General features: G+C 40.4%; 1 protein-coding gene across 1 annotated transcript; it reads right to left on the minus strand.

Annotated features, from left to right (window-relative positions):
- Positions 1 to 27: 27 nt before the first annotated feature.
- Positions 28 to 27,940, minus strand: slc7a9 (solute carrier family 7 member 9). Its single transcript, XM_078401655.1, has 13 exons — positions 27,877 to 27,940; positions 26,408 to 26,570; positions 21,287 to 21,434; positions 18,937 to 19,179; positions 16,122 to 16,247; positions 13,257 to 13,356; positions 11,573 to 11,617; positions 10,418 to 10,541; positions 7,667 to 7,770; positions 4,837 to 4,933; positions 3,144 to 3,293; positions 2,053 to 2,227; positions 28 to 89 (listed from the first exon to the last, which is right to left on the minus strand). The coding sequence occupies exons 2-13, from the start codon at positions 26,528 to 26,530 to the stop codon at positions 28 to 30; spliced, it is 1,497 nt and encodes a 498-aa protein (XP_078257781.1). The 5' UTR covers positions 26,531 to 26,570; positions 27,877 to 27,940.

The following is a 27,940-nucleotide window of genomic DNA, read 5'->3' on the forward strand; positions in this document are numbered from 1 at the left end:
ATATTAAAAGTGCATTGAACAATATTTTTACTTTTCAGTTTCTGTTGGTCCCGCTTCCAGTAACAGCTGTAGATGGATTGTAATCGGCCCTGGAAATACAATTAAATTATTATCTCCAACTTCAATGAACCTGAAAATATTATACAAAGATATTTTATAGTTTAAGGGAAATGTAAACCCAAAATATTCAAAGCAGTTTGTGCAACAGACTATATCCTCAGTTTTATGGTTTACATCAGTCTAATTAATCTGAGATATTGTGATATTTGCTGAAATCCATCCAAATCTATTTCTAACAAATGCCCTCTGAGTTAATCAAACAAAGTTCATTACTTTCATCTTAGATTCTCTCTGGCTAATTCCAGTTCTTAATTAACATGTCAGTTGTGGTCCAACAAGTTTCACATGAGAATTTGAATCTGGGCTATCCTTACATAAATAAATAAAAACAATGAAAAGGGAAGTAATGAATGAGATTTACCACCAGGAAACAGTTTAATAACATTATGTCAAAGAATTCTGGCATACAACTATCTTAATTCATGTTTATACTATTGCCAAATAATTCTTGTAATTTGAAAAAACAATTTGAATGAAAGAATACTTTATTGTCACGTGACAAGTCACAGTGAAATTCTTTGCTTGCGTACTCAAGGTACGCAAATAGTCGCCCATAAAGGGTGCTTACAAATTTGAAAACACGATGGCAAATATGGATTAAAGTCCATTTATTTAAATTTGTGCACTAATTGATACTCCTAGGATTTAGCTTTAATTCTGCTTAGAAAAGGGCAAGATTGTCATAAAGTCATTTAGCACGGAAACAGGCCCTTCAGCCCAACTTGTCCACACCAACCAAGATGCCCCATCTAAGCAATTCCCATTTGCCCACGTTTGGCCGATTCACCCTGTTTATTCCCAGCATGATATCATACACCTCTACAAGATTATCCCTCAGCCTCCTGCACCCCAAGGCTGAAAGCCCTGTCCTGCCTAACATCTCCCTATAAGCTCATACCCTCGAGTCCTGGCAACATCCTCGTAAAAAGAGGAAGATGAGTGAACTTTAATACCTTCTATCACAGTGAGGAGTGTGGAATCCGCCGTGGTGGATGTTTACATTAAATTTTATTTTATGTGGCTGTGTGTCTTGCTGCTTTTTACTTAGTCTGGCTGCATGGTAACTCAAATTTCACTGTACCTTAATTGGTACATGTGACAATAAATTGATCTTGAAATCTCTGCACACTTTGCAGCTTAAGGGCATAGTTTTTTCAGCAGGGTGATCAAAACTGAGCACAATACTCCCAAGTGCAGCCTCACAACTTTTCATACAACTGTAACATACGTTCCCACCTTCTATACTCCAATTCCCTGACTGATGGTCCGATGTGCCAAATGTCTTTCTTCACCGTCCTGTTGATGCCACTTTCAGGGAACTTAGCAAAAGATTCTGACTATGCCTCTCAGAATTTTGTATACTTCTATCAGGTCTCCCTCCCTGCAACCTCTAGAGTTCCATAGAAAACAATCCAAACTCTCCATTTGATAATACCCATGCACTTTGATAGAGGTAGATATCAAACTTGTTTTTACTTTTGCATATATAGTTTAGGGGCCGGAAGAGACCACTCAGCTTCTCAAATTTGTTTCGCCACTGAGTAAGGTCACAGTTATCTGACTGATGTCAACTTGCATTCCTGTCTATCTAGAATATTGCACACCTTTATTAAGTATCTACCTATGCCTTAAAATATTCAACAATGTTGCTTCATCACCATGAGGAAAATAGTTCCAAAGACTCATGCACTTCAGTTTCATCTCATGTGTCTTAAAAAGATGACCACTGATGTAGTGTCCTCCTAGTCAATATCCTTGGACTGGAGAAAATTCCCTCTCCAAGCCATCAAGACCTCTCCCAAATTTCAGGCTTCGCCTGCCCAAATCTGTCATTACATAAATCACCAATTGCAGTCATATCGTCTCACAAAAAAAGCAGACCAGTACTGCACACGTGACTATAGGTCTTAAGCAATAAATTTTACTACTTACTCATTATTCTGCGAATCCAGCTGAAGTGAAAATAAATGAACAGGACGTAAAATATCAGTCCTCCCACAATGAATAGCGTACAGTATAGGTATTCCCACTCTGGGGAATCAATGATTGGAGCAAGAACCAAGTAGACAGCAGCAACAGTTACAATGCATGGAATAATGATGGGAATCTGAAACAGAAACATACAGTGAGATTTTAAGGTTCAAACCTAAAAGATGTAGGTAGACCCTCACCATTCTCAAGAAGTTCAGCTCAGATTACGGTGTAATTGGTTCCCATCTATGGACTTTCCCATTGTCTTGGTGAGTTTTATACTTTATCTCCTTCAAGCTACATTCCACAATCGAAGGCCAGAGTGTTTCGCAACAAGTTGGCTAATCATAATTTTAAAAACTGAGCATCCACAGATATAGTGTTAACACTGAACCAACCCAAAAACAAGCAGCGCTGTTGTGAACAGTTCTAAAAGCCTAATGAGAAACCTTCCATTTCAATTTATTTTATGAATAGGTTGATTGCTTGGGTCCAATTAAACTAAGCTGTAGAGTCAGAGAAAACATACAAGATGTTTAGTTGCTGGGTTCTACATCAATGACGGCCATTGCTACCTCAACTCTGCCATGGTATTTGTGGAAGTAAGCCACAAGAGAGTTGGTGAGACCATTTAAAACAAGGATCTAAAACAAAATTATAAAATGTCAGATGTGAAACAACCTATTTCATGTGCACTGATGTGTTTTCACTACTGTGGATAACAAAAAATTACAATGGCAAGCTTCTGTAGATGCTTCAAATATGAAACAAAACGCGACCTCTTTTCTCTTGACAGTTTATCCATGATTGTCAAGGATGAGTTAGCATTTCAGTGTACTAACCTGTCTTCAGAACTGAAATATTAACTTCTCTTCCACAAATGCTGACATTGCATTTTACTTTTTTACTCATGTAAATTTCATGAAGAAAAATGTATTTTGTGATCCCTAAAATTCAACAGGGTTGCGGAAAATGAATGCAAATCTTAATGACCAATTTTAATTGGTCCACATCATGACATTGAAAGGAAAGAAATGTAATTTACATCTAACCTTGACAGGTCTTCTCAGATTTTTTCGTGTAAATCTCATGACGATTAATGAGAACGTAGTCAGTCCATAAAAAATCCAGGAAGCAAAGCTGAAGTAATTTATAAGAGTGTTGATATCTGCTGGAATTATGTAGATAATAGCGAGAAAGCCCTGTGAAACAGAGTGTAGGGTTAAATAATTTACAGTGAAAAATAATTAGATTGGATTTACATTTAGTGTTGTACTAGCCTTTTCTGAGAAAGTTTATATAATGCATTTGTAATTATAACACCATTTGATAGCACGGGTGATGCACGGATATGGATAAAACATTGACAAACTAACAAAAGCAGGACATGATTATATACTGTAAGGGTAATTTTCAGATTGGCAATAAGTAGCCAACAGGATCCCAGAGATCCCAATCGATATTAAGGTTAATGACCATGATGAAGTGACTGAGTGTATGGCAGACAAATTTGCTGATGATACAAAGAAGAATAAGTTAGCAAGTAGTAAGGAAGCCAGGTGCCTGCAAAGGAATATAGGTAGGTTAAATGAATGGACAAGATGATGATAAATGGACCACAATGTGGGAAAACGTAAGGATATCCACTTTAGAAGGAAAAATGAAAAAGCAAATGACTATATTTGAATGGAGTGAGATTGCAAAATGTTGCCATCCAATGAGATCCATGGGTCTTAGTACATGCAACTCAAAATATCGGCATGTGGCAAATAATCAGGAAGGTCAAACACCGCAATATGAGATGTGCAAGAACGCTTCAGCCTATTTGTGGCTATTCGTGCCATGCAGTCAGAAAATACAGTGGGATATGGCTCAGCTGCAGAAATGGGCAGAGAAATGGCAGATGGTGCTTAATCCGAGCAAGTGTAAGGTTGAATGTAAGGAGGGAGTATAAAGTTAATGACAAGACCCTTAACAACATCGATATGCAGAGGGTTCTTGGAGTCCAAGTCTTCCTCACTGTCTGCAACTCAACCAATGTTGGTGGTGTCAGCAAACTTAATCTACAAACCAATTAAATTTATGTCTAAGTCATTTATATATTTCAATATTCTACACTCCTTTCTGATCGATTGCAAATTCAAGCTTTGTGATAGAATATTTGTAAAACGCCTATTCACACCTATCTCAGTTTGGGCACTGACAACGCTTCTATGTCTTGTCTATTTCTCATCTTGCTGTCAGTACAGTGAATTCAGGCATTGAATCATGCACATATCTTGCGGTGTAACATTTATATAATGTAGCAGGTCATCGATAACAAATTTTTAGTACTTTTATTATTAACAGAACAGCATCAGACCATGTTATTCTGTTTGAATAGCCCTTTATGTGGTGACTATTGTACACCTTGGGTATGCAAGCAAAGAATTTCACTGTGACTTGTCATATGTGATAATAAAGTATTCAATTCAATTCTTTGAAATGCATTTCATTTCCCAACATTAAAATTCCAACAGAGAGAGAGGCTGCTGTTGATTTCAGTTGTGGTTCTGCAAAAACCCAGTGGGTGCTGGGCTATTAAATACCACTGGGTAATTTTCATAAATCACTACAATTTCAACAATTGTGAGCACTGTCTGATAGCATTTTGATGTGAATGGTTACATCATTCTGGCATTCCTTCCATTAGTACATCAGCAATGTCACGTTTTGCAATTGTAAATAAAAACATGAATTTCTTACATTAAATAGGAGAGCTGGTGAAGGTGTCAAACGTCTGATGTTGATGTATGACAATAACTTAATCATATGCCCCTCACGGGCTGTCACATATGTCAGCCTGTTAAGAAAAATAAAGTTAAAACAGACCTCGACAGATACTTTAAGTTTGACTGCAGCTAATTTCAATGTTCTAAAGTCAGTTTAGAAGAAAATATTCTGCTCTGAAAAGACATGAAATTGGTGTAAAAATGTTTTAACTTAGTTTATGCGGTGGTTGGTGGGAATTGGGCAACAGAGAAGTGAATCTTTGCGCAATACTGGGAAACTAAGATCAAAGGAATGATCGTCCTTATCTCACTAAATATAAGCCGCCATTCCAGGGCAGCAAGATCTGGTCTCCCTAGAGCAGACGATGCCACAGTTGAGGTAGAATAAAATTATGAGGGTATAGACAAGGTGGATTACAATCTTTTCCCTTCATCAAAGATAGATAAAACTAGAGGACATAGGTTGATGGAAAGGCGGGGGGGGGGGGGGGGGGGGGGGCAGGGGAATAGAGATTTAGAGGGGTTATAAGTGAGGCCTTCCTCATCCAGGAAGTGTTAAGCACTATGATGTACACTGCAAGAGAGAGTGATTGAACCTGTGCTGCTGACATTTAACAAGTGTCTACATGAGCACTCGAATCACTTAGACAATCCCAAAATCCATCCACACATTGTCTGTACAAGTAGACACCAAATGCTGGAGTAACTCAGCGGGTCAGGCAGCATCTCGGGAGAGAAGGACCTTCTCTCCCGAGATGCTGCATGACCCGCTGAGTTACTCCAGTATTTTGTGTCTACCTTCGATTTAAACCAGCATCTGCAGTTTTTTTTCCTACTTGTCTGTACGAGTAACTGGAAATGGTTGAAATAGACATTGGAACAATATGATTGATAACCAAGTAGTGTGTTAGTTTGAGTTGATAATGGGGGAAAGCTGGTGATGAGGTATATGATACTTTTGTCATGGGATGCTGCTTTTTTTTAATGACAGAGGAGGTCTCTTAATTCATGGCCCAAACACGTGTCACAATTGCACGTCCCTTTCCCAGATACTCGAGTCTCCAATATTAATGTACAAAGTTCTGGTGACCACTGAATCTGAATGATATGCAGGGTCTTCAACAAACCAACTACAAACGTCAGGTACCAAAATATTTATCTTTGCACAATCTATGTTATCATTGGCGTCACAGAACTGCACAGCACGGAAACAAATGACATTTCAATCAATCAACCTTGCGAACTGGTGCTCTGATAACAGCCTGTCCCTAAATACCTCCAAGACCAAGGAGCTGATCATCAACTTCCATAGGTCACATAACAGGGAATCTTATCAATGGGGTCAGTGTGGAGAGAGTGTCCAGCTTCAAGTTTCAGGGCACTCACATTTTGGAGGACCTAACATGGTCCACTAACACTGCTGCGCTGGTCAAGAAGGCGCAGCAATGATTGTTCTACCAAAGAACACTGAAAAAGTCTGGTCTACCCCAACAGCTGCTGATGACATTCTACCACTGCACCATAGAGAGCATCCTAACACATGGCATCCCTGTGTGGTATCTCAGCTGCATGGAGGCAGAGAGGAAAGCTCTTCAGCGGGTAGTCCATAGAGCTCAGAAGACTATCGGAACACAGCTACCAGCCTTGGAGAGCATCTACAACACATGATGCCCCATAAAAACCACCAGCATCCACAAAGACTCCTCACACCCCTGCAATAGTCTGTTTGAACTTCTACCATCGGGCAGACGCTACAAGGTCTTCTGCGCCCGCACCTCCAGACTCAGGAACAGCTTCATCCCCAGGGCCATAGCTGCCATAAACCGGTCCTGCTGAGCCGGATGGTCACATCGCACAGTGATCCGGCACAGATCTGCTTGCACTTTATTCTGTTTTAAAACTGTTTCTAATTTGTTTCATTGGGTTGTTTAAATTAATACTGATTAGCTAATTAATTTATTGCATTGTATGGGAGGAGCATTCCCAATCTCGTTGTACCCCTGTACAATGACAATAAAGATATATTGTATTGTATTGTAGAAGACCCAGCCTGGAGCACAGAAATAGTTAATGAAGGATTATTTCCAATATCCTGCTAAGATCAGTTTTGGGATTTTTCCAAGTCTCATTTGATAGTCTGGGCCAGGCTAGACATTTAAAAAGAGATCTGCCACTTACCAAACTAAATATTCCAATCAGAAATAGACAAGAACCATGTGATATTGATGGGATTGATAACTGATTTCTTTAGCAATTGTTTATGTAAGGAACGGCAGTGGTAAAAGACTGGAGCAGGTGGACATGATCCCCAGCAGTAATTGGCGGGGGGGGGGGGGGGGGGGGGGGGAGGGGGACAGGACATGCTTGGGGTAAACTCAGACCAGCAATCCAGATGGAATATAGAGTGGAAATTATTGCTGCTTGGTGCGGAATGCGAGTAGGAATTGGACTAGTTATCTGGGAGGAAGAGTAGAAAACATTACTGATGTGAGGGCCGAGAGACCTGATCACAACCATCGAATTACTCAAGCAATGGAGAATTATTTCTGCTCCTCTTGGTTTATAGCAAATGGCATAAAAAGTACATACCTGCTCTCAAGTCCAATAGTTGTGGGTTTTTGGAGATCAAGAAAACCCAGCAAGACAGTGTTGAATATAAATCTCTACTGAAATATTGACAATATGCAGCATTTATACTGCAGTCCTACTTTTTGAGAAGCTAGTTTATAAACAGTATTTGCATTAGTAGGTTACTTGTTCAGACACACGTTCAGAGAATATATTGTTGCAAAATAACTCTTTACCTGCCAGCTGTGAAACAGGAACCATTTGCAGCTCCAAAGGTAGAAAATATGACAAAGAGTGGAACTAGCCAAGAGACAGGAGTGAAGATTCGATCTCCAAAAGTCTGTGCAATAAATAAAAATAATAACTAACAAAACAGAATGTTTCAGACATATTTATATTCATAATATTCATAGTACTATTCATATTAGATGAAATAAATATGGGCGTAAATATTTTTCCAGATCAAAATATGAAACTAGTACATTTACATTTTAAATGAACATTCAAACCTTATAATTAATCAGTCCACAACTCCCAACCCCACATCTTTTCCCACAGTAGCACTCTGATGTAAGTGGGGAGACCTGCACTTTTACTTCCCCTCGCACCACCCAGATACCGAAAATGCTTTGTTGGGTAAATGGGAAGTCCGTCTTTCAATTGGGTCTGCCCAGTCAATGTTCAGAGTGAAGCAGGAATGCACAGTTTGGATTTTAGAATGCAAGCATAAGAATCTTCCAGTTTCAGTTTTAGAAACATAGAAAACAGGTGCAGGAGGAGGCCTTTCGGTCCTTCGAACCAGCACCGCCATTCAATACGATCATAGCTGATCATCCAGAATCAGTACCTCGTTCCTGCTTTCTCCCCATATCCATTAGCCCTAAGAGCTATATCCAACTCTCCCTTGAATACATCCACTGCCTTCTGTGGCAGAGAATTCCACAGATTCACAACTCTGGGTGAAAATGTTTTTTCTCATCTCAGTCCTAAATGGCCTACCACTTATTCTTAAACTATGACCTCTGGTTCTGGACTCCCCCAACATGGGGAACATTGTTCCTGCACCAATCCCTTAATAATTTTATTAATGTTTTATTTAGTTTTATTTAATTAATGATTTTTTTTTTTTTAAATAGCAATTTTGCCATCTCTATTTTTGTCATTTGTCCCATTACAACACCCTGGCGTTTTGCACTCTCATCTCTTTTATCATTGAATCTGTTTAACATTTAATCCTATCACAGACCTTTCCTTCTGAACCTTGCTGCTCTCTCGCTTCATCTCAGTGTTACATCTCATATACTTCCCAGTTCCAATGGAAGGTCAAATGTCTGAAGCATTCATTCTGTTCCTCTCCCCCTTTGAAGTGCTGGGGTTTCCAGTATTTTGAACATTTATCCATAATTTATTACTTCTCTGGCACCATCCTCTCTCTGCTGTGTGAGTGGATAAGGCAGTGTTGGCACTGGATGAATTAAAAATAGAAGATGTGGCATTTAAAGGGCTGGCCGCCAACCAAATGGGAAAATATCCAAACTCAGATGAAATTCATCTGACATTGAGGAGGGAAAAATTGGTAGAAATCGCAGAAGTTCTGGTAACAATTTCCTCAAATGTAGATGTGCCAGAGGACAGGAGGGTTCCAAATGTTAGATCATTTTTGAATGAGATGAGAATAAATCCACCTTTAACCATCCAATCAGCCGAATGGAAGAAAACTTCTATAGAAATCTCTACAAGGGACAGAATTAATTTATATTTGGAAAAATGTAGACAATGAGACCAAATATGGAGTTATTAAACATAAATCTTGTTTTACTAACAATAGTATTCCTTGAATTAACAGAGGGTGAAAGATTGCATTGGAGTAATGTGAACCTACTGTACCATATAATAGATTATATTGCATTTTTTAATTTTACATCATACATATTATATTACATTATAATACATATATTACATTATAATATAATGTGAACCTACTGTACCATATAATAGAATTGTTTGCAGACAATTGCAACATGCATCGGGGCAGAAAGTAGAGAATTGGTTCTTTTTTTTCAGATTTAGTAGCATTTTTGGATTTCTATTACAAGGGCACTGTAGGGGTTGAGTTGCTGCATACAATTAAGACCAACCTCAATATTTTTTTGGATATCAAATCAATCAAGGGACATTGAGTTATTGCAGGAATCCACCAGACCCTGGCCACGCTCTCATCTCGCTACTACCATTGGGAAGAAGGTGTAGGAATCTGAAAATCGTGACCACCAGGTGGAAGAACAGCTTCTTCCCAACAATGACCAGGCTCTTGACCACTAGAAAACGCCAACTAAACAATAATTTGCGAACTGTCTTGGCTGCACTGACTTTGGGCTTTTTACAATAACATTTGGGTTTTTAATTCATTGAATTATCTTGTTTAGCATCTTATCTGCGAGTGTTGTGTTTGCAGGCCTGATATGCTTCTGCAAGAATCTAATTCTTCCGTTGTCAGTACATCTGATAATTAAACATCCTTGACTCTTTGACCCTTGAGGTGAATGGTCAATCTTAATCTTATTGAATGTGAGCTGGCACAGAGGGTTGCCAATCTATTCTTGCTTCTTATGCCCTTACGTTCTCTACAACAGGCCATTGTCCTTTATCTTATGAAACTTCCTGCAACAGCAGATTGCAGGTCCCAGGGATCTGCATTTGCTTTCTCAACTGCCGTACTATAAGATTGGACAATGCCTTGTGTCAGGCTGCAGGCTGGCGTGTTATACGCAGAGCTAATAGGCCAAAACAATTAGGACCAGTGCACTGCGTGTATGAGAATTTAAATATAATAAACGGCAATTAACAGTGTTTTATACATCTATGAAATGCCATGAAGTCATTCAAATGATACTTGAAAAAATGTATGGGAAGAATTTCCAAACAGAATTGTTGAATTATTATATTTTATGATTTGAAGATCGACATACAGTTAAAGTGATGCTTACCACAGCCACGGCAGGGGATTGCAGTAATTCAGTGGGAGTCATTGCAGTGAAATAGGCCACGTTCATCAGGATGTAACAAAAAGTAACCAGAGGGATACCGATCATGATGGAGAGTGGTAAATCTCTGCCAAATATATTAGTTCTCATTAGAATCGGTGTGAACATCAACCCTTTAGTTTAGGAAAGAACTGCAGATGCTGGTTTAAATCAAAGCTAGACATAAAATGCTGGATTACCTCAGCGGGACAGGCAGCATCTCTGGAATGAAGGAATGGGTGACGTTTCGGGTCGAGACCCTTCTTCAGAATGATGTCAGGGGAGTGGGCGGGACAGAGATAGAATGTAGTCGGAGACAGTAAGAATGGTGGGAGAACTGGGAAGGGGGAGTGGATGGAGAGGCTATTTGAAGTTAGAGAAGTCAATATTCATAACGCTGGGGTGTAAACTACCCAAGCGAAATATGAGGTGCTGTTCCTCCAATTTGCACTGCGCCTCACTCTGACAATGGAGGAGGCCCAGGACACAAAGGTCAGATTGGGAATGGGAGGGAGAGTTAAAGCGCTGACCAACCGGGAGATCAGGCAGGTTAAGGCAGACTGAGCGGAGGTGTTCAGCAAAACGATCACCGAGTCTGCGCTTGGTCTCACCAATGTACAGAAGTTGACACCTGGAACAGCGGATACAGTAGATGAGGTTGGAGGAGGTGCAGGTGAACCTCTGCCTCGCCTGAAAAGACTGTTGGGGTCCTTGGATAGCGTCGAGTGGGAAGGTAAAGGGACAGGTGTTGCATCTCCTGCGGTTGCAGTGGAAAGTACCTGGGGAGGGGGTGGCTTGGGTGGGAAGAGACGAGTTGACCAGGGAGTTGCGGAGGAAACGGTCTCTGTGGAAAGCAGAAAGGGATGGAGATGGGAAGATGTGGCCAGTAGTCAAGGTTCACTAAATTTATTCCTGAAAGAGGAATAAATGACAAGCAGAATGTACAAATATTTTGAAAAATGAGAGGTGATTTGGTTGCAGTTTATATCCCCTAATACTGCACCGTTCTTCAAATTGGTCAGCCTAAATCATTCTCACATGATTTCGTGCCAGTGATTTTTTTCCAAATGTTTTGAGGTCCAACATTTTTATTGTTTTCGTTGCAAAATTTTATCTTACCTGTAAGGATTCTTTAGTTCCTCTGTAATAAAGTTGAGTTGATTCCTAGGTGTAAGTATAACATTAATAATGCAACATTAATCCAAATTAATTTCCTGTTTTAGATTATTTAAATATTTTTGAAGTGCTTGCTATAGTTTAAAGACTAATGCATCATGAATCGATAGCATTATTCATTAATGAAAAGATGTATTTTATTTTATTGTACTATAGACAATAGACAATAGACAATAGGTGCAGGAGTAGGCCATTCAGCCCTTCGAGCCAGCACCGCCATTCAATGCGATCATGGCTGATCACTCTCAATCAGTACCCCGTTCCTGCCTTCTCCCCATACCCCCTAACTCCGCTATCCTTAAGAGCTCTATCCAGCTCTCTCTTGAAAGCATCCAACGAACTGGCCTCCACTGCCTTCTGAGGCAGAGAATTCCACACCTTCACCACCCTCTGACTGAAAAAGTTCTTCCTCATCTCCGTTCTATGAGTTTTGTCTTTGTTTTGGCCCATATCCATTGTTCCATGCTTCCTCCTTTATCCTGACCAGAACCTTAATTTCACTCATTATCCAAGCTTCTTTAATCCCACCAGCCTTGCCTTCACTCTGACAGGGACACGCATGCCCATAACTCTTGATATTACACTTTTAAAAGCATCCCATTCACTGGTCCTTTTTTTTGCCCACAAACAACCTACTCTCATCAAATTTGGCATGTTCCTGTCTAACATGTCAAAGGTGGCCTTGCCCCAATTCAGAAATGTAACTTGTGGGCCCATCCTCAACTATTTTAAGACTAATAAAACAGTGGTCGCTGATCCCAAAAGCTGACCCACGGACACTTCAGTCACTTGCCCTTCCTTAGAGTAGATCAAGCCTTGTCCTCTCCCTTGTAGGGATCTTCACATATTGCCTGAGGAAACTTATCTGAACACATTTGCAAATTTCACCCTAACGAAGCTCTTGGCACTAAGCCAGTCCCAGTCAATATTGGGAAAGTTAAAATCCCCAACTATGACCACTTTATTAATCTTGCAGGTATTTAATCACCCACTATATTTATTCTTCTAATTCCTGTTGACTATTTGGGGGCCTGTAGTACATTCCCAACAAGGTGATCAAACCCTTTTCATTTCTCAGTTCCATACAGCCTCACTGGACAAACCATCAGTAATGTCATCTTATATTACTGTTGTGATATTCTCCCTAATCAATAAAGCAACACCCCCTCATCTTTTACCCCCACCTCTGTCTCTCCTGTAGCATTGTACCCTGGAACATTAAGCTGTCAGTCCTGTCCCCCTCTTAGCCAGATTGCACAAGATGCTCCGTCTACACTAGTCCCACCTTCCCGCGCTTGGCTTATATATTCCTCTAAACCTGGCCTATCCATGTTAAAAACCCATGTCCATGTGTCCAAGTGTCTTTTAAATGTCGTTACATTACCTACCTCAACTACCTCCTCTGGCAGCTCTTTCCATACACTCACCGTCCACTGCATGGCAAGGTAGCCCCTCAGCTTTCTATTAAATTTTCCCCTCTCATCTTAAGTCATGAGCTTACAGATACACAAAGCTGTCTTGTGAGCCTGGTACAGCCATGCTTACTGCAATCTGTTATTTTATCTACCCAATTATCTATTGAGTTATGCAATGAAATGGACAAATTGTGGCAATGAAAGCATCTTACCATCCATCATACGCCCAGAGTCCGTTATAAAATGCCAAACTGATCGAACCAAAGGAAGTCTGAGTTCCAGCAAATGAATTTCTAAAGTTCTGTGTATTTCCTGCAAAGATGAACAGTGCAAAGATGAACATTGCCAGAATTTATACTTGATTGATTCAAGCTTTTAAATTTTACAGATTCACTATTAACGTTACATAAAACTTTTAAGAACTGGCCGTAATGACAAACCATTGTCACCTGCACAGAATGGCCAGGGTGGGCAATGGATCCAACTTTGTTTGCAACATCGACCAGGTCTTATTTGCTCATTTGAGAGGAAAATAAAAACTTTGTGCTTATACTTGGAACTGAGCCAAGACTTTTGGTAGGTAGACACAAAAACCTGGACAATAGACAATAGACAATAGACGCAGGAGTAGGCCATTCAGCCCTTCGAGCCAGCACCGCCATTCAATGCGATCATGGCTGATCACTCTCAATCAGTACCCCGTTCCTGCCTTCTCCCCATACCCCCTCACTCCGCTATCCTTAAGAGCTCTATCCAGCTCTCTCTTGAAAGCATCCAACGAACTGGCCTCCACTGCCTTCTGAGGCAGAGAATTCCACACCTTCACCACCCTCTGACTGAAAAAGTTCTTCCTCATCTCCGTTCTAAATGGCCTACCCCTTATTCTCAAACTGTGGCCCCGTGTTCTGGACTCCCCCAACATTGGGAACATGTTATCTGCCTCTAATGTGTCCAATCCCCTAATTATCTTATATGTTTCAATAAGATCCCCCCTCATCCTTCTAAATTCCAGTGTATACAAGCCCAATCGCTCCAGCCTTTCAACATACGACAGTCCCGCCATTCCGGGAATTAACCTAGTGAACCTACGCTGCACGCCCTCCATAGCAAGAATATCCTTCCTCAAATTTGGAGACCAAAACTGCACACAGTACTCCAGGTGCGGTCTCACCAGGGCCCGGTACAACTGTAGAAGGACCTCTTTGCTCCTATACTCAACTCCTCTTGTTACGAAGGCCAACATTCCATTGGCTTTCTTCACTGCCTGCTGAACCTGCATGCTTCCTTTCATTGACTGATGCACTAGGACACCCAGATCTCGTTGAACTCCCCCTCCTCCTAACTTGACACCATTCAGATAATAATCTGCCTTTCTATTCTTACTTCCAAAGTGAATAACCTCACACTTATCTACATTAAACTGCATCTGCCATGTATCCGCCCACTCACACAACCTGTCCAAGTCACCCTGCAGCCTTATTGCAGAGTAGCTCAGTGGGTCAGGCAGCATCTCGGGAGAGCAGGAATGGGTGACATTTTGGGTCGAGACCCTTCTTCAGAGATGTCTGTGTCTGTGATGTGTCAGACGGGATGTCTGCAGTGGGACAGACAGGACGTCTTGATGGGATAGACGCAAACAGATTAATATTAATCTGACACTGTTGACAGAAGAAGTGAAAGAGACACAATGAACTGCAGGAGTTCAGTGGGTCGGGCGGCATCTGTGAAGGGAATGTACAGGTGACGTTTCAGATCGGCACCTTTCAGACTGGTTGAGGAGGGCAAAAGCTGGAAGATGTGATTGTTGTTGGGATCATGTTGAAATCTAGAGATGTGTGGAATCATTCTATATGATCGGAAGAAAGTGTGTGCATGTTTGTTTGTGCAGTCCTGGTTTGTTGATCAAAAGAGAAAGTTTTTTCAACCAAATGGATTAAAAATAAATTTTGGCATTAGTCACATTGGAAGAACAGACATTTTTTTACTTAAAATTACAGCATTTAAAAGAATAATTATTTCCCTCTGAATGATATCCATTTATTTTAGTATCTTCTAGATCCATCATTTTGCAATTTTGTTCCAAAGGTATAAAAGGTCATAAGGTCATGTCATAAGTAATGGTAGAATTAGGCCATTCGGCCCATCAAGTCTACTCCGCCATTCAATCATGGCTGATCTATCTCTCCCTCCTAACCCCATTCTCCTGCGTTCTCCACATAACTGACACCCTGACTAATCAAAAATCTATCTATCTCTGCCTTAAAAATATCCACTGACGGCCTCTACAGCCTTCTGTAGCAAGGAATTCCACAGATTCACCACCCTCTGACTAAAGAAATTTCTTCTCATCTCCTGCCCACAATTCTATATTTCAGATAATTGCTTACAAAAATAGAAATAACTAGACCAAGTGGACCCGTTGGGCCCAAACCTCTCCTGCATTGGTGCAGCACCCTCTCCTCCCCCCCTCCCCTCCCCCTCCCCACCGCCCCTCCCCTCCCCCTCCCCACCGCCCCTCCCCACCGCCACTCCCCACCCCTCCCCCACCACTCCATCCCCCTCAACCCCCCTTATCCTCCCTCCTCCCCCTCTCTCCCTCCCCCCCTCCCTCCACCCCCCTCCCGAGGAGATAGATTCAAACTTTAAAATGTGAATAACTTAAAAAATATAACACCGATTTCAATGAAAGTTCTTCCAATAGCACCAAAGGGACGACGGTGAGTAAGGTGGGCCTAAATTGTCACGCTATCATGTACCGTTTGGGCTGTAGTTCAGGAACAAACAACCAAACAAATGAGAGTTTTAGTATATAGTCAACATAGCGGGAAGTGTCAGTTGATGTTTGGTTAAATAATTGCTTGACTGGTTCATGGGCCAGGCTTCCTTTGCAAATCCAGTCAAGCAATTATTTAACCAAACATCAACTGACACTTCCCGCTATGTTGACTCTGGATAAGGGCTTTGAGGATACCACCGTCGTTGACTTTAAAACATAGCGTCAGGTAAAACAATACATGTGTAACAGAATATTCCTTTCCTAGTTTATTATTCATCGTTGCATTTTCACTACCTCCCACCTTGTGTGATCAGGACAATTCCAGCCACTATGATGACAGCAACAATCAGCAGCTTGGCCAAGGTGAGGAAGTTCTGAACGTAATTAGCTAACTTCACACTCAGCGAGTTCAACAAAGTGATTAAAACTGCAAAAGGAAAAAATATATAAGCTCTTTCAATGATCATAAAACGGTCACATTTCTACTTGGCAACTTTAAATTAGCAATTACAATATGAGAATATTTATCATAAACCAGGATTTTTTAAGGATTTCACCCTTAAAGTTGTCAGAATGAAATAGCATACAGCACCACCCGTGTTAGCTGGTGTAGCATCTTTAAACAGTGTGCACAGAGCTCTCTCCAGCTGTTCAGCACAAGTCACTTTATCGGTTTGATTACAAGCCTACACCTGTGTAACTGCACTGACAGTTTCAGGTCTGATCACTAACTCACACGGCAAAAGGAAGTTCTGAGAAATGAGGATCAGACGCAGAGAAAGGAGCAGGGACAGGAAAGGCAACCGGCAGCACCTAACGCAAGACGGGCAGAGCACAAGTCGGGGATCTGTACCAGGCCTCCATGAGCAACTCCTTAAACTCTTAATACAAACAGAAATTATCAATGGGAGGATGTTGAAACATTGACCAGGAACAGGTACAATGTCTGCGCCAAATATAATGCCAGGTTAAACTAAACCGCTTCACTGATCCATATTCCTCCAATGTTACAAGTGTAATCAGTAAGTGGGACAATGTGGGGTTGGAGTTGACTCGTCAGAGTGCTTGTGGAGTCGCCACTTACAATCATACAGTATCTCTGTAACCAAGATGCTCCATCTAGACCCATTTGCCAACATTTGATCCATATCCCTCTATTCCTATTCATGTACCTGTCCGGGAGTCTATTAAATGGTGCTATTGTACCTGCCTCTACGACCTCTTGGCAACTTGTTCTATGAACCCACCACCCTCTGTGTGAAAGAGTTGAGCCTAAAGTTTCTGTTAAATCTTGCCCCTCTCACCTTAAACCCATGTCCTCTGGTTTTTGATTCCCCTATCCTGGGTAAAAAGATTCTGAGCATTCACCTTATTTATTATCCTCATGATTGTATATGTCTCTAAGATCACCACCCAGTCTCCTGCACTCAAAGAATAAAGTCCCTATAGGTCCTGGCGACATCCTCATAAATCTTCTCTGCACCCTTTTCAGCATAATGACATCCTTCCTACAGCAGAGTAACCAAAACTGAACACTGTACTCCAAATGTGGCCTCACCAACATCTTGTACAACTGTAGCATAATGTCCCAACTTCTACACTCAATATGTGCAAGAAGGAACTGCAGATGCTGGTTTAAACCGAAGATAGACACAAAAAGCTGGAGAAACTGAGCGGGTCAAGCAGCATCTCTGGAGAGAAGGAATGGGTGACTTTTCGGGTTGAGACCCTTCTTCAGACTGGTTAGGGATAAGGGAAACGAGAGATATAGACAGTGATGTGGAGAGATAAAGAACAATGAATGAAAGATATGGAAAAAAATAACAAGGATAAAGGAAAAACCATTGTAATCTGTTTGTAGGGTGAAAATGAGAAGCTAGTGCGACTTGGGTGGGGGAGGGATTGAGAGAGGGAATGCCGGGGCTACCTGAAATGAGATAAATCAATATTCATACCACTGGGCTGTAAGCTGTCCAAGTGAAATATGAGATGCTGTTCCTCCAATTTGCGTTTAGTCTTACTCTGACAATGGAGGAGACCGAGGACAGAAAGGTCTGTGTAGGAATGGGAAGGAGAATTAAAGTGTCCAGCAACTGGGAGATCAGGTTGGTTCATGCGGGCTGAGGGAAGGTGTTCCGCGAAATGATCGCCCAGTCTGCGTTTGGTCTCGCCGATGTATAAGACTCCACATCTTGAACAACGGATACAGTGGATGAGGCTGGAGGAGGCGTAAGTGAACCTCTGCCTAACCTGAAAGGATTGTTGGGGTCCCTGGACAGAGTCGAGGGAGGAGGTATAACGACAGGTGTTGCATCTTCTGCAGTTGCAGGGGCAGGTACCTGGGGAGGGGGTGGTTTGGTGGAAAGAGACGAGTTAACCAGGGAGTTGCGGAGAGAACGGTCTCTGCGGAAGGCGGAAAGGGGTGGAGATGGGAAAATGTGGCCAGTGGTGGGATTCTGTTGGAGGTGATGGAAATTTTGGAGGATTATGTGTTGCATGCGACAGCTGTTGAGGTGGAAGTTATAGGACTCAATACCCTGATTGATGAAGGCGAATGTACCAAAAGCCTTTTTACCACCCTATCTACGTGTGACCCAACTTTCAGAGAACCATGTACCTGCATTCCTAGATCCCTCCGCTCTACAACATTCCCCAGAGCCCTGCCATTTACTGTGAAGGTCCTGCTCTGATTTGACTTTCCAAAATGCAACACCTCACACTTTTCTGCATTAAACTACATTAAGCATTCCTCAGCCCACTTCCCAGCTGATCCCTTGCAATTAAAAAAAATGTGTGTTGCTTCAAAAATCATTGCGTAAATATCTCATACACTTAATTTTGTTTTAAAGAATAGAGCAAATATGATGTGCTTTAAGATGTTAGATCGTCTGAATTACAAAGTCTTGCAAACTATTGGAAAATCACAGTTTCAGATGAATTTTAACTCCAACACTATGTTAAATGTGAAATACTTTAGCTATTCTGTGTTTGGAACTTGGCCTTCAAGCAGAAACATTACTTTCAGAGAGCTGATTACAAATCACACCAATACTTTTCATATTTGGTAAAGCACCAATAGATATGTTTATTTAAAAGATTCCTTTGTGGGAACTTACTAATAGCAACAGCAGCGAGGCATTTGATAACAATCTGTGGCGGTAAACAGCCAGGATAGAATGGAGTTGCTGCATATTCGGCAAAGCTCAGACTAATTATAGCAAATGACGAGGGCTTTACAACAATTATACTCATCCAGGAGTACAAGAATGCAGGAACTGGGCCAAAAGCTTCGAGAAGATATGCATATTCCCCTCCTGATTGAGTGATCATTGTTCCCAGGTCGACATAGCACAGAGCACCTAGAAAAATGGAAAATACCGTCATAATATGCATTTCATGACATTATATCTACGTCCTCTCGTATAACCCTATTATGTACTCCAGGTAAATTGATACTATTCACCAGAAAGCTATTCAGTCTCAAATAAAGGGTCAGCTTTTCAGGATTAAGATAAGAAAACATTTCTTCCCTCCGGGAGGATGTGAACATTGGGAATTCTCTGCCCGACAGGCTGGAGGAGGCTCAGAGGTTGAGTGAGCACTTTCAAACAGAATGGTAGAATTTCAGATATTAATGGAATCAAGGGAATAGGGTTCTTCAGGAAGATGATCGAGAGGTAAAAGATCGGCCATAATCTACTTGCATACAGAACAGGGAGAAAGGGTCTGAAAAACTTGTAGTGTATATAACTTACAAAGTGCACTGCAATTGCCTACCTACAATAATTTGACAGCATCTTCCAAACTTAGGATCTCTACCATCAAGAATGAAAACACCTCATGATGATTGGAACACCATGATAAAGACCTTATGATGATAGGAATACCACTACCTTCACACTCCTCCCAAATTACGCACCCCTGGAAATATATCATTGCCAAAATAAACGGCGAGATGTGAGAATTTTCTCTAAACTATAAGAAATTATTTTTCAAACACATGTTCCATGTAATATAACATTAAGATGTGGTTTAATATCAATAGCTTTTTCATCGTGGACACAATAAACAGAACGTGGAAACCACTCACAGAAAGAGGGAATTTAAAGTGCTTCTAGATTAATAAAGGCATAGAAAAAGGTGGAATTTTCAGCTATTTGGCATGGAAACCCTTCACATTGTTTACATTTGCTTAAGTGCCAATTGAAACTATTATTCTCTTTATATTTCCAAACTAAAATTCATTATATTAAATTGTATTTATACTCGATTCTGGGAATACAACTTTGGGCCCTTTACAATTTTATGCACATTTGTTCATTTATGATTAAAAGCAAGAAACTAGTGATGAAGTTTCAATGTTTTAGAATAACACAGGAAGGAAATAACTTTTTTTTTAGAGTTATCTTATACTTGGAGTGTTTATTGGTTAAAAGAACAAATTCATTCTTTGTTATTGGAAAGTTTTCAGACAGTTTGCTTTGTGCATTTCTTACACTTCACAGACACTTTACAAATGTGTGAAGATTTGGAGTGGTAAAGAAGGTATACGGAAAGCTTGCCCTCATTGGTTGGAGCATTCAGTATAAGAGTCAGGAGGTCACCATGCAGCTTTATAGGACTTTGGTTAAGCTGCATTTGAAGTATTGTGTGCAGTTCTAGTTGCCTCATTACATGATACTTTTGGAGACTTGAGAGGGTGCAGAGGAGGTTTACCAGAATGATTCCTAAATTAGGGTATTAGGGAGGTTGGAGAGACTTGGATTATTTTCTCAGGAACGCCAGAGGTTGAAGGGAAACCTGACAGAAGTAAATAAAATTACGAGAAGCATAGATAGGGTAGATGGTCAGAACTGTTTTCTCCAGCGTGGAAATATCAAATATTTGAGGGCATGGCTTTAAGGCAAGAAGGGCAAAGTTTAAAGGGGATGTACAAAACCTTTTTGTACACAGGCGGCGGTGATGTCAGTGGCGGGGCAGATATGATAGTGGCATTTAAGAGACTTTTTGAAAGGCGCATGGAAATGCAGGGAATGGAGGGATATGGATTATGTGCAGGCAGATAAGTGGTGATCTTGACATCATGTTCGGCACAGACGTTGTGGGCCACAGAGCCCATTCTTGTTCTATTTTTATATCAGTACTTTCCAACTATTGTTTTGACATTGAAAAACTATTAGAGAGAAAATGAAGAAAAGATTTTTTACCCAAAGTGAAGTGGGGCTTGAAACTAATTTCCTACATGGAAAATGTCACGATATTTTTTTTAAAACCTGAATAATCGCGTAAAGACCTGTAGTCTAGATGGCTCGGGAGGAAAGATTGAGAAATGGGATTAACCCAAATAATTTCTATTTTGGATGGCGTGGACACAATGGTCTCCTTTTCCATGAAGTGAAATTCTACGATTCTATTAGTACACATGTATTCTAAACCAAATTTAAACAAATGTCACCTGCAGCTTACCCATTGTTGCCAGGACTCCACAAGCTGCCCAGGTAATCAAACATGGTCCCACTGCTCCAGTATTGGATAAAACCAATTTGGGTGATATAAAAATTCCTGAGCCAATCATGGTGCCTACAATGAGACTGATACCACTGAACAGGCCAACCTTCGCATAAAAGAAGAGAAAATAGAGAGAGAAAAATGTTTTAACACAAAAACAAAGGATACGGAAAAAAGCCATTAGCCCATTTTGTCCACACTTTATACATTGAAGTTCCTCCATCTGCCCAAGTAGGGAATACTTAAATTGTCACGGAATGCATTGCACAAATACTTCAAGTATAAAATAAAGAAAATGTGAAGTATATTTTATTACCCCTATTATAAAACCAAGGAACAAATACAAAAATAAAGAACAATGTACTCTTGTAGTCCACTGATTTTATACATCTACATGCTTTGTCATTTAAAGTACTGTATATATCTAGATTAGATTGCTTAAAATATATTTCTGTCCAATCCTCAAGGCACTGGGACATCTTTCCCACACTTCCTCAGTGTGACATAATATGGCAACTTTTAAAATTATTCTCTCTCAATCAAAGTTAAGTAGTTTATCAAAACAAAGAGGATATAGTCCAGGAGACAATCGATGCAATCTAGAAATACCATTTAACTACTACTTTTTGGTTATATCTTTAACAAACAATCTACCTAAGCTATGATTTATTTATATATTCATCCAGTACATAAATGTTATCTTGGGACTGGATTGGGAGAATGAGAGGCATGCCTTTAATTATTGTTTGCAATGGTAAACATTCATCTACGTATTTTATAAACATCTGCATATGTTACATATCGGATAAGAGAACCCCAAGAAGTGATTAGGGTAAAGAAACACCAAATGTTTTGACTTGTGGCAGTGTTCTAACCTAAATATGACTGACACGTGGAAGTCACTACCATAAGAAGTTGATGAAAAAAATAATGTGGATGAATTTAGAAAAACCTAAGAAATTCTGATTGGACATATAAATGGCAGGGACCTCATAAGATATAGCAATTTGCAGAAAATATCAATCCATTCTACCAGTGTCACTTTGAGCTCTATCTAACTCTCTACTGAATACATCCAGTGAATTGGCCTCCACTTCCTTCTGTGGCAGAGAATTCCACAGATTCACAACTCTCTGGGTGAAAAGGTTTTTTCTCATCTCAGTTTTAAATGGCCTCCCCTTTATTCTTGGACTGTGGCCCCTGGTTCTGGAGCCCCCCAACATTGGGAACATTTTTCCTGCATCTAGCTTGTCCAGTCCTTTTATAATTTTATACGTTTCTATAAGATCCCCTCTCATCTTTGTAAATTCCAGTGAGTACAAGCCCAGTATTTCCAATCTTTCCTCACATGTCAGTCCCGCCATCCCGGGGATTAACCTCGTGAACCTGCGCTGCACTGCCTCAATAGCAAGGATGTCCTTCCTCAAATTAAGAGAACAAAACTGCACACAATACTCCAGATGTGGTCTCACTAGAGCCCTGTACAACTGCAGAAGGACCTCTTTACTCCTATACTCAAATCCTCTTGTTATGAAGGCCAACATGCCATTAGCTTTCTTCACTGCCTGCTGTACCTGCATGTTTACTTTCAGTGACTGATGTACAAGGACAACCAGGTCTCTTTGCACTTCCCTTTTACCTAATCTGACACCATTGAGATAATAATCTGCTTCCTTGTTTTTGCTGCCAAAGTGGATAACCTCACATTTATCTACATTATACTGCATCTGCCACGCATCTGCCCACTCACTCAACCTGTCCAAGTCACCCTGCAACCTCCTAACATCCTCTTCACAGTTCACACTACCACCCAGCTTTGTGTCATCTGCAAAATTGCAAGTGTTACTTTTAATTCCATCATCCAAATCATTAATAAATATTGTGAATAGTTGCGGCCCAAGCACCGAGCCTTGCGGCACTCCACTCGTCACTGCCTGCCATTCTGAAAAGGACCCGTTTATTCCTACTCTTTGTTTCCTGTCTGCCAACCAATTCTCTATCCATGTCAATACCTCACCCCCCAATACCATGGGTTCTAATTTTGCCTACTAATCAATCTCCTGTGTGGGGCCTGATCAAAGACAATTTTGTTGCCTTCTGTAGTCCTTTGAAAGTTTCCCAATCTTCTGGCTTCCGGCTACTCTTTGCTATGTTATACATCTTTTCTTTTAGTTTTATTCCATGCCTAACTTCCCTTGTCTGCCTCTTGCTCCCCTTCACTTTCATTCTCTACAGAACTCCCATTCTGTACATTGAATTGAATTTATTTGTCATTGAAAAAAAATTGAACAAAATGATCCCGCTGCATTGTTCCAACAAAGATCAAATAAGGGCACAGAACAGCAACTCATCTTCTGAATAGAGCTTCCAGACAAAATATTGAATTCAATAATTTCAGATAACCAGTCAATCTTTTATCTGGAGTTTCCAACAATTAGGTTCTTTATCTCTGGTAAGTTTCAATTTAATTTATGCCCTCTGACACCACACACTGATCTTTGCCACCACTTGTGTCATTCAATATCCTCTGGTCTCCAGTTATCTCAGAAACTCCCTTCTTTCAGTTCCACCCTGTTCCCTCCTCACCAACCTCAGCCTTTACTGCAGCTTGAAACATGTTAGATTGTAAACCTTTCTCAGTTCTGATGAAAGGCATCAGCCTAAAACATTACCTGTACTATTTTGAAGGCACTTTTTATTTCAGAAGGCGATTGACGTGTCTGACCAACTGTTCATCCATGAATATGACATCCATGCTCAAATAAATTGGCTTAGGCAGCCACTGGCAATATCTGTAAAATCGGGCAGATGTGAATTTATCTCATTTACTGGAGGGTTGGGCCATTCATGTTGTCAGCAATTAAGCAAGGCAACCACAAAAGTGAACTGAATAGTTTTACACATTTAACAGCTTTTCCAACATAAATACTCTAATCGATGGCAACCATGTTATTTTGCTTTATTTCACAAAGAATACTCCCTTTAAAACCTTCATACATGTACTGTGAGAAAATGCAGAGGGTATTGCACTTCAACCTGAGAAATTACTTCCTTACTGCTCTCCTGAATAATGTAACTCAAAAGCAGCATCACTCACTTCCACATGATGCGCAGGTAGACCCTGAAGGGGTGAACACACAGCCTGCAAAGTTCATGAGGGGCTCCGAGAGTTATTCCCACTGTATCTTATAAATAGCCATTGTTTGCCATGTCTATCATTGCTTTGCTATTCAGAAGGTCTGGCACAGAGATTGCTGTTGAAGCCCGTGAGCAGCACAGTGCTGGAGGAACCAACAGGTCAGACAGCAACTGTGGAGGGAATGAGCAGGTGATGTTTCAGGTCGGGACCCGTCTTCATGTCTATTCCCTCCAGGAATGCTGCCTGATTCTTTGAGTGCCTTCAGTGCTTTGTGCTTTGCTCAAGATCCTAGCATCTGCAGTTTCTTGTGTCTCCATCAATGCATGAAGGTGACCTGTACTCAGAAAGCCTCAGTGACCATGGCAAGAGACATCAGGCACCAGAGATATCAGATATCAGAGACATCAGACCCAGACATGAAAAATTGAGTCACCTTGTTGGATAGAGGAATGGAAATAATCACCTTCTTTGCCATGGTCAGGCACAGGGCACATTCCCTCAATCTATAACTGACAGATGTTTCTATATCTATAACTGATGTTTTCAAAAAACTGTATTGAAGACATTAATGGGACAAAAAGCCGATGGATAATGCACGTACAAATTTGTGTAAAGCTGATCTTTCCGCAAACTAGTCTTTCATTGCACCTTTCTGCTATTCTGCTCAAGCACTTTATCCAGTGGCAATTGCTTGCTCATTCTTCAATGATGGTCGTGAGATTGAGTTAGACTGTATTTCATATTCGCTTGGTCACGAGGCCAACCCCAGGTGAGTTTCTTGAGCTTAAAACTGGAAAATCTTTCATGAAACAATGGTTTGGTGTTCTGAGAAAGAACACACAAAGCTGAAGACGGATCCTGACTCGAAACATCACCTACCCAGGTTCTCCAGAGACGCTGCCTGACCCGCTGAGTTACTCCAGCACTCTGTGAAACATCACCTACCCAGGTTCTCGAGAGACGCTGCCTGACCCGCTGAGTTACTCCAGCACTCTGTGAAACATCACCTACCCAGGTTCTCCAGAGACACTGCCTGACCTGCTGAGTTACTCTAGCACCGTGTGTCCTTTTTTTGTGCGGAGAAATACTTTTTTTACACAGAGAGTGGTAGGTGTCTGGAAACTACTGCATTAGGGTTAGGGGTTACTGCATTCGGAGTGGCAGTTAAGTCAGATATGATGATCGCTTGCAAGAAGGTTTTAGACAGACACATGAATTTAAGGAACAGAGGGATATGGAGCATGTGCAGGCAGAACTGATTAGCTTTAGTCGGCATCATGTTTGGGATAGACATTGTGGGCCGAAGGGCCTGTTACTGCGCTCTGCTGTTCTATGCATTGGACAGTTCCCGCGTTTGGTTTATCGTTATTTTTGCTTTCCAATTAATTAAAAATAGAATCAAATAAAAATGGCAAGGCAGAAAGAACAAAAAAATCGATCTGGGGAGAACCCACAAAAGTATTTTTGAATAAGAAGCACATGAAAGAGATCCCATTTGAATTAGAACATGTACAGAGGGTAATTTCAGAGCAAAACTGGTAAACAATATGAATATCGAAAATATTTTTTTCACAAACACAGCCATTAAGATTGCTTTTTGGATGTAACAGAGCAAGGGGGATAAAATATTTTGATTTATTCAATATACAACTGGATGCAATGGCAATTTCCTGCATTGATAGTTAGTTAATCTGAACATTAGATCTTGCGTATCTGTGCTGAAATGAGCTGAAAATTGATCGATGTACAGAAAGTAAACAATTTAAAATATGGCATGATAACATGTTTTATCTTCTGCAGAGAATCAACATTACCTGTGAACTCTAAACTTCTTTATATAGGTTTGATTAGCTTAAAAGAAGTAATCTTGCATTTAGTCGCACAAAGTTTTTATTAAATTCAGACACTTCCCCGAGTATTGTTGGCAATACCATACTTGCCTGTTTTTCTAAAGCCACGCTTTTGGGTTTATTCTGCTTGTCATCTAACTGTGCTTTGATTGTTTCTCCGTTCCTATTCCCCTTTGCATCAATCTTTCTTTCTGTCAGGTGCATCTCATCCATTGTCACTGGTTTGTCAGCTCTGGAATAATTGCCAGTGGACCTGTAGGTTACATGTCTGCCAATTATTAGGAAGCAAGCAAAAGAGACAGATCATAGCTTCACTGGAGTATGTTTATATTGCATAAAAAGGATCTTCTGCTGACCACAGTTTGGGGCTTATTGCTGGTTACTGGAATTTGAGACAGTGCTTAGGTTTCGCCATTTCAGGAAAAGGCAAAACCACTGGATCAAACAACATATCTTCTGAAAATTTGAACCTACCTGAAGCAGTCAGTGGATGCCAACAAAGACGCTAGCTGTTAATTACGTTTGCAAAAAAAATACAATAGGAAACAGAAATTTACTACAATTATAAAAAAATGAATATTTTTCCTGGATTACAACAGAGCTTTCCCTTCAGATTGTGCGTAACAGGGTTACTTACTTTAATAGCATAGCATGTTTGCCCAGGTAATTTGCATTATTAATGAGGCTAAGATTTACAAGTTGTGAATAAAGACTAGGAAGATCCCACAGAAACTGAACTGTGCTAAAACCTAAATCAGAAGATCCCAAGTCTTGAGTCTAAGTCTGAAGAAGGGTCTCGACCCGAAACGACACCCATTTGTTCTCTCCAGAGATGCTGCCTGTCCCGCTGAGTTACTCCAGCATTTTGTGTCTATCTTCGATTTAAACCAGCATCTGCAGTTCCTTCCTACACAGGAAGATCCTGCATTGTTTTAAAGACAAGTGAACTGTGCTAATACCTAAATCAGAAGATCCCGTTAAACTTCAACATATTAAAAAATATCAGAAAATTACTCTACTAGTCATTTTATAGAATATCATTCTGCAAATTGACAAAGTAAAATTCAATTTTAAATCTAAATAATGTAGCTGCCACACTGGTGGCACCGATAGAACACGAGGAAGAAGCACCATGTACATTATGTCTTTGTATTTACAATGAGAAATGGAAATATTTTCAAAGTCAATCCTACAATTAAGACAATTACAAGTACTCCTGCTAAGTACTGTCATCTTAGAAAAGCTTTCATCTCATTTAACAAACAAAAAAAGCATCATGTTGTTATTCGGCATGAGTTTATGGAGAATGTGAACCCGATCCAGTATTCCAACATCTCTGTATCCTAAACTGGAATACAATACCTAGATTGTACAATACAAATTTGATCCAATACCAGCCCCACCTGCACCATACAAGCATTAAAACAAGTTGGTGCCAATAAGTTAAAACAGATTTTCCTTAGAAATTGATGGTTACTGTGGTTAAACTCAGTCCCAAGTCTTATTATCTATTTTAAATAACTATTGGATCTAAGAAGACTTAAAATCATACATCCTACCTTTGTAGCAGTATTGAGCAGTTTCTATGAAATGCAAGAAGAACTGTGCTTGGAAATCAGTTTT

This window comes from Rhinoraja longicauda, chromosome 6, assembly GCF_053455715.1.
Source record: "Rhinoraja longicauda isolate Sanriku21f chromosome 6, sRhiLon1.1, whole genome shotgun sequence".
NCBI lineage: Eukaryota > Metazoa > Chordata > Chondrichthyes > Rajiformes > Arhynchobatidae > Rhinoraja > Rhinoraja longicauda.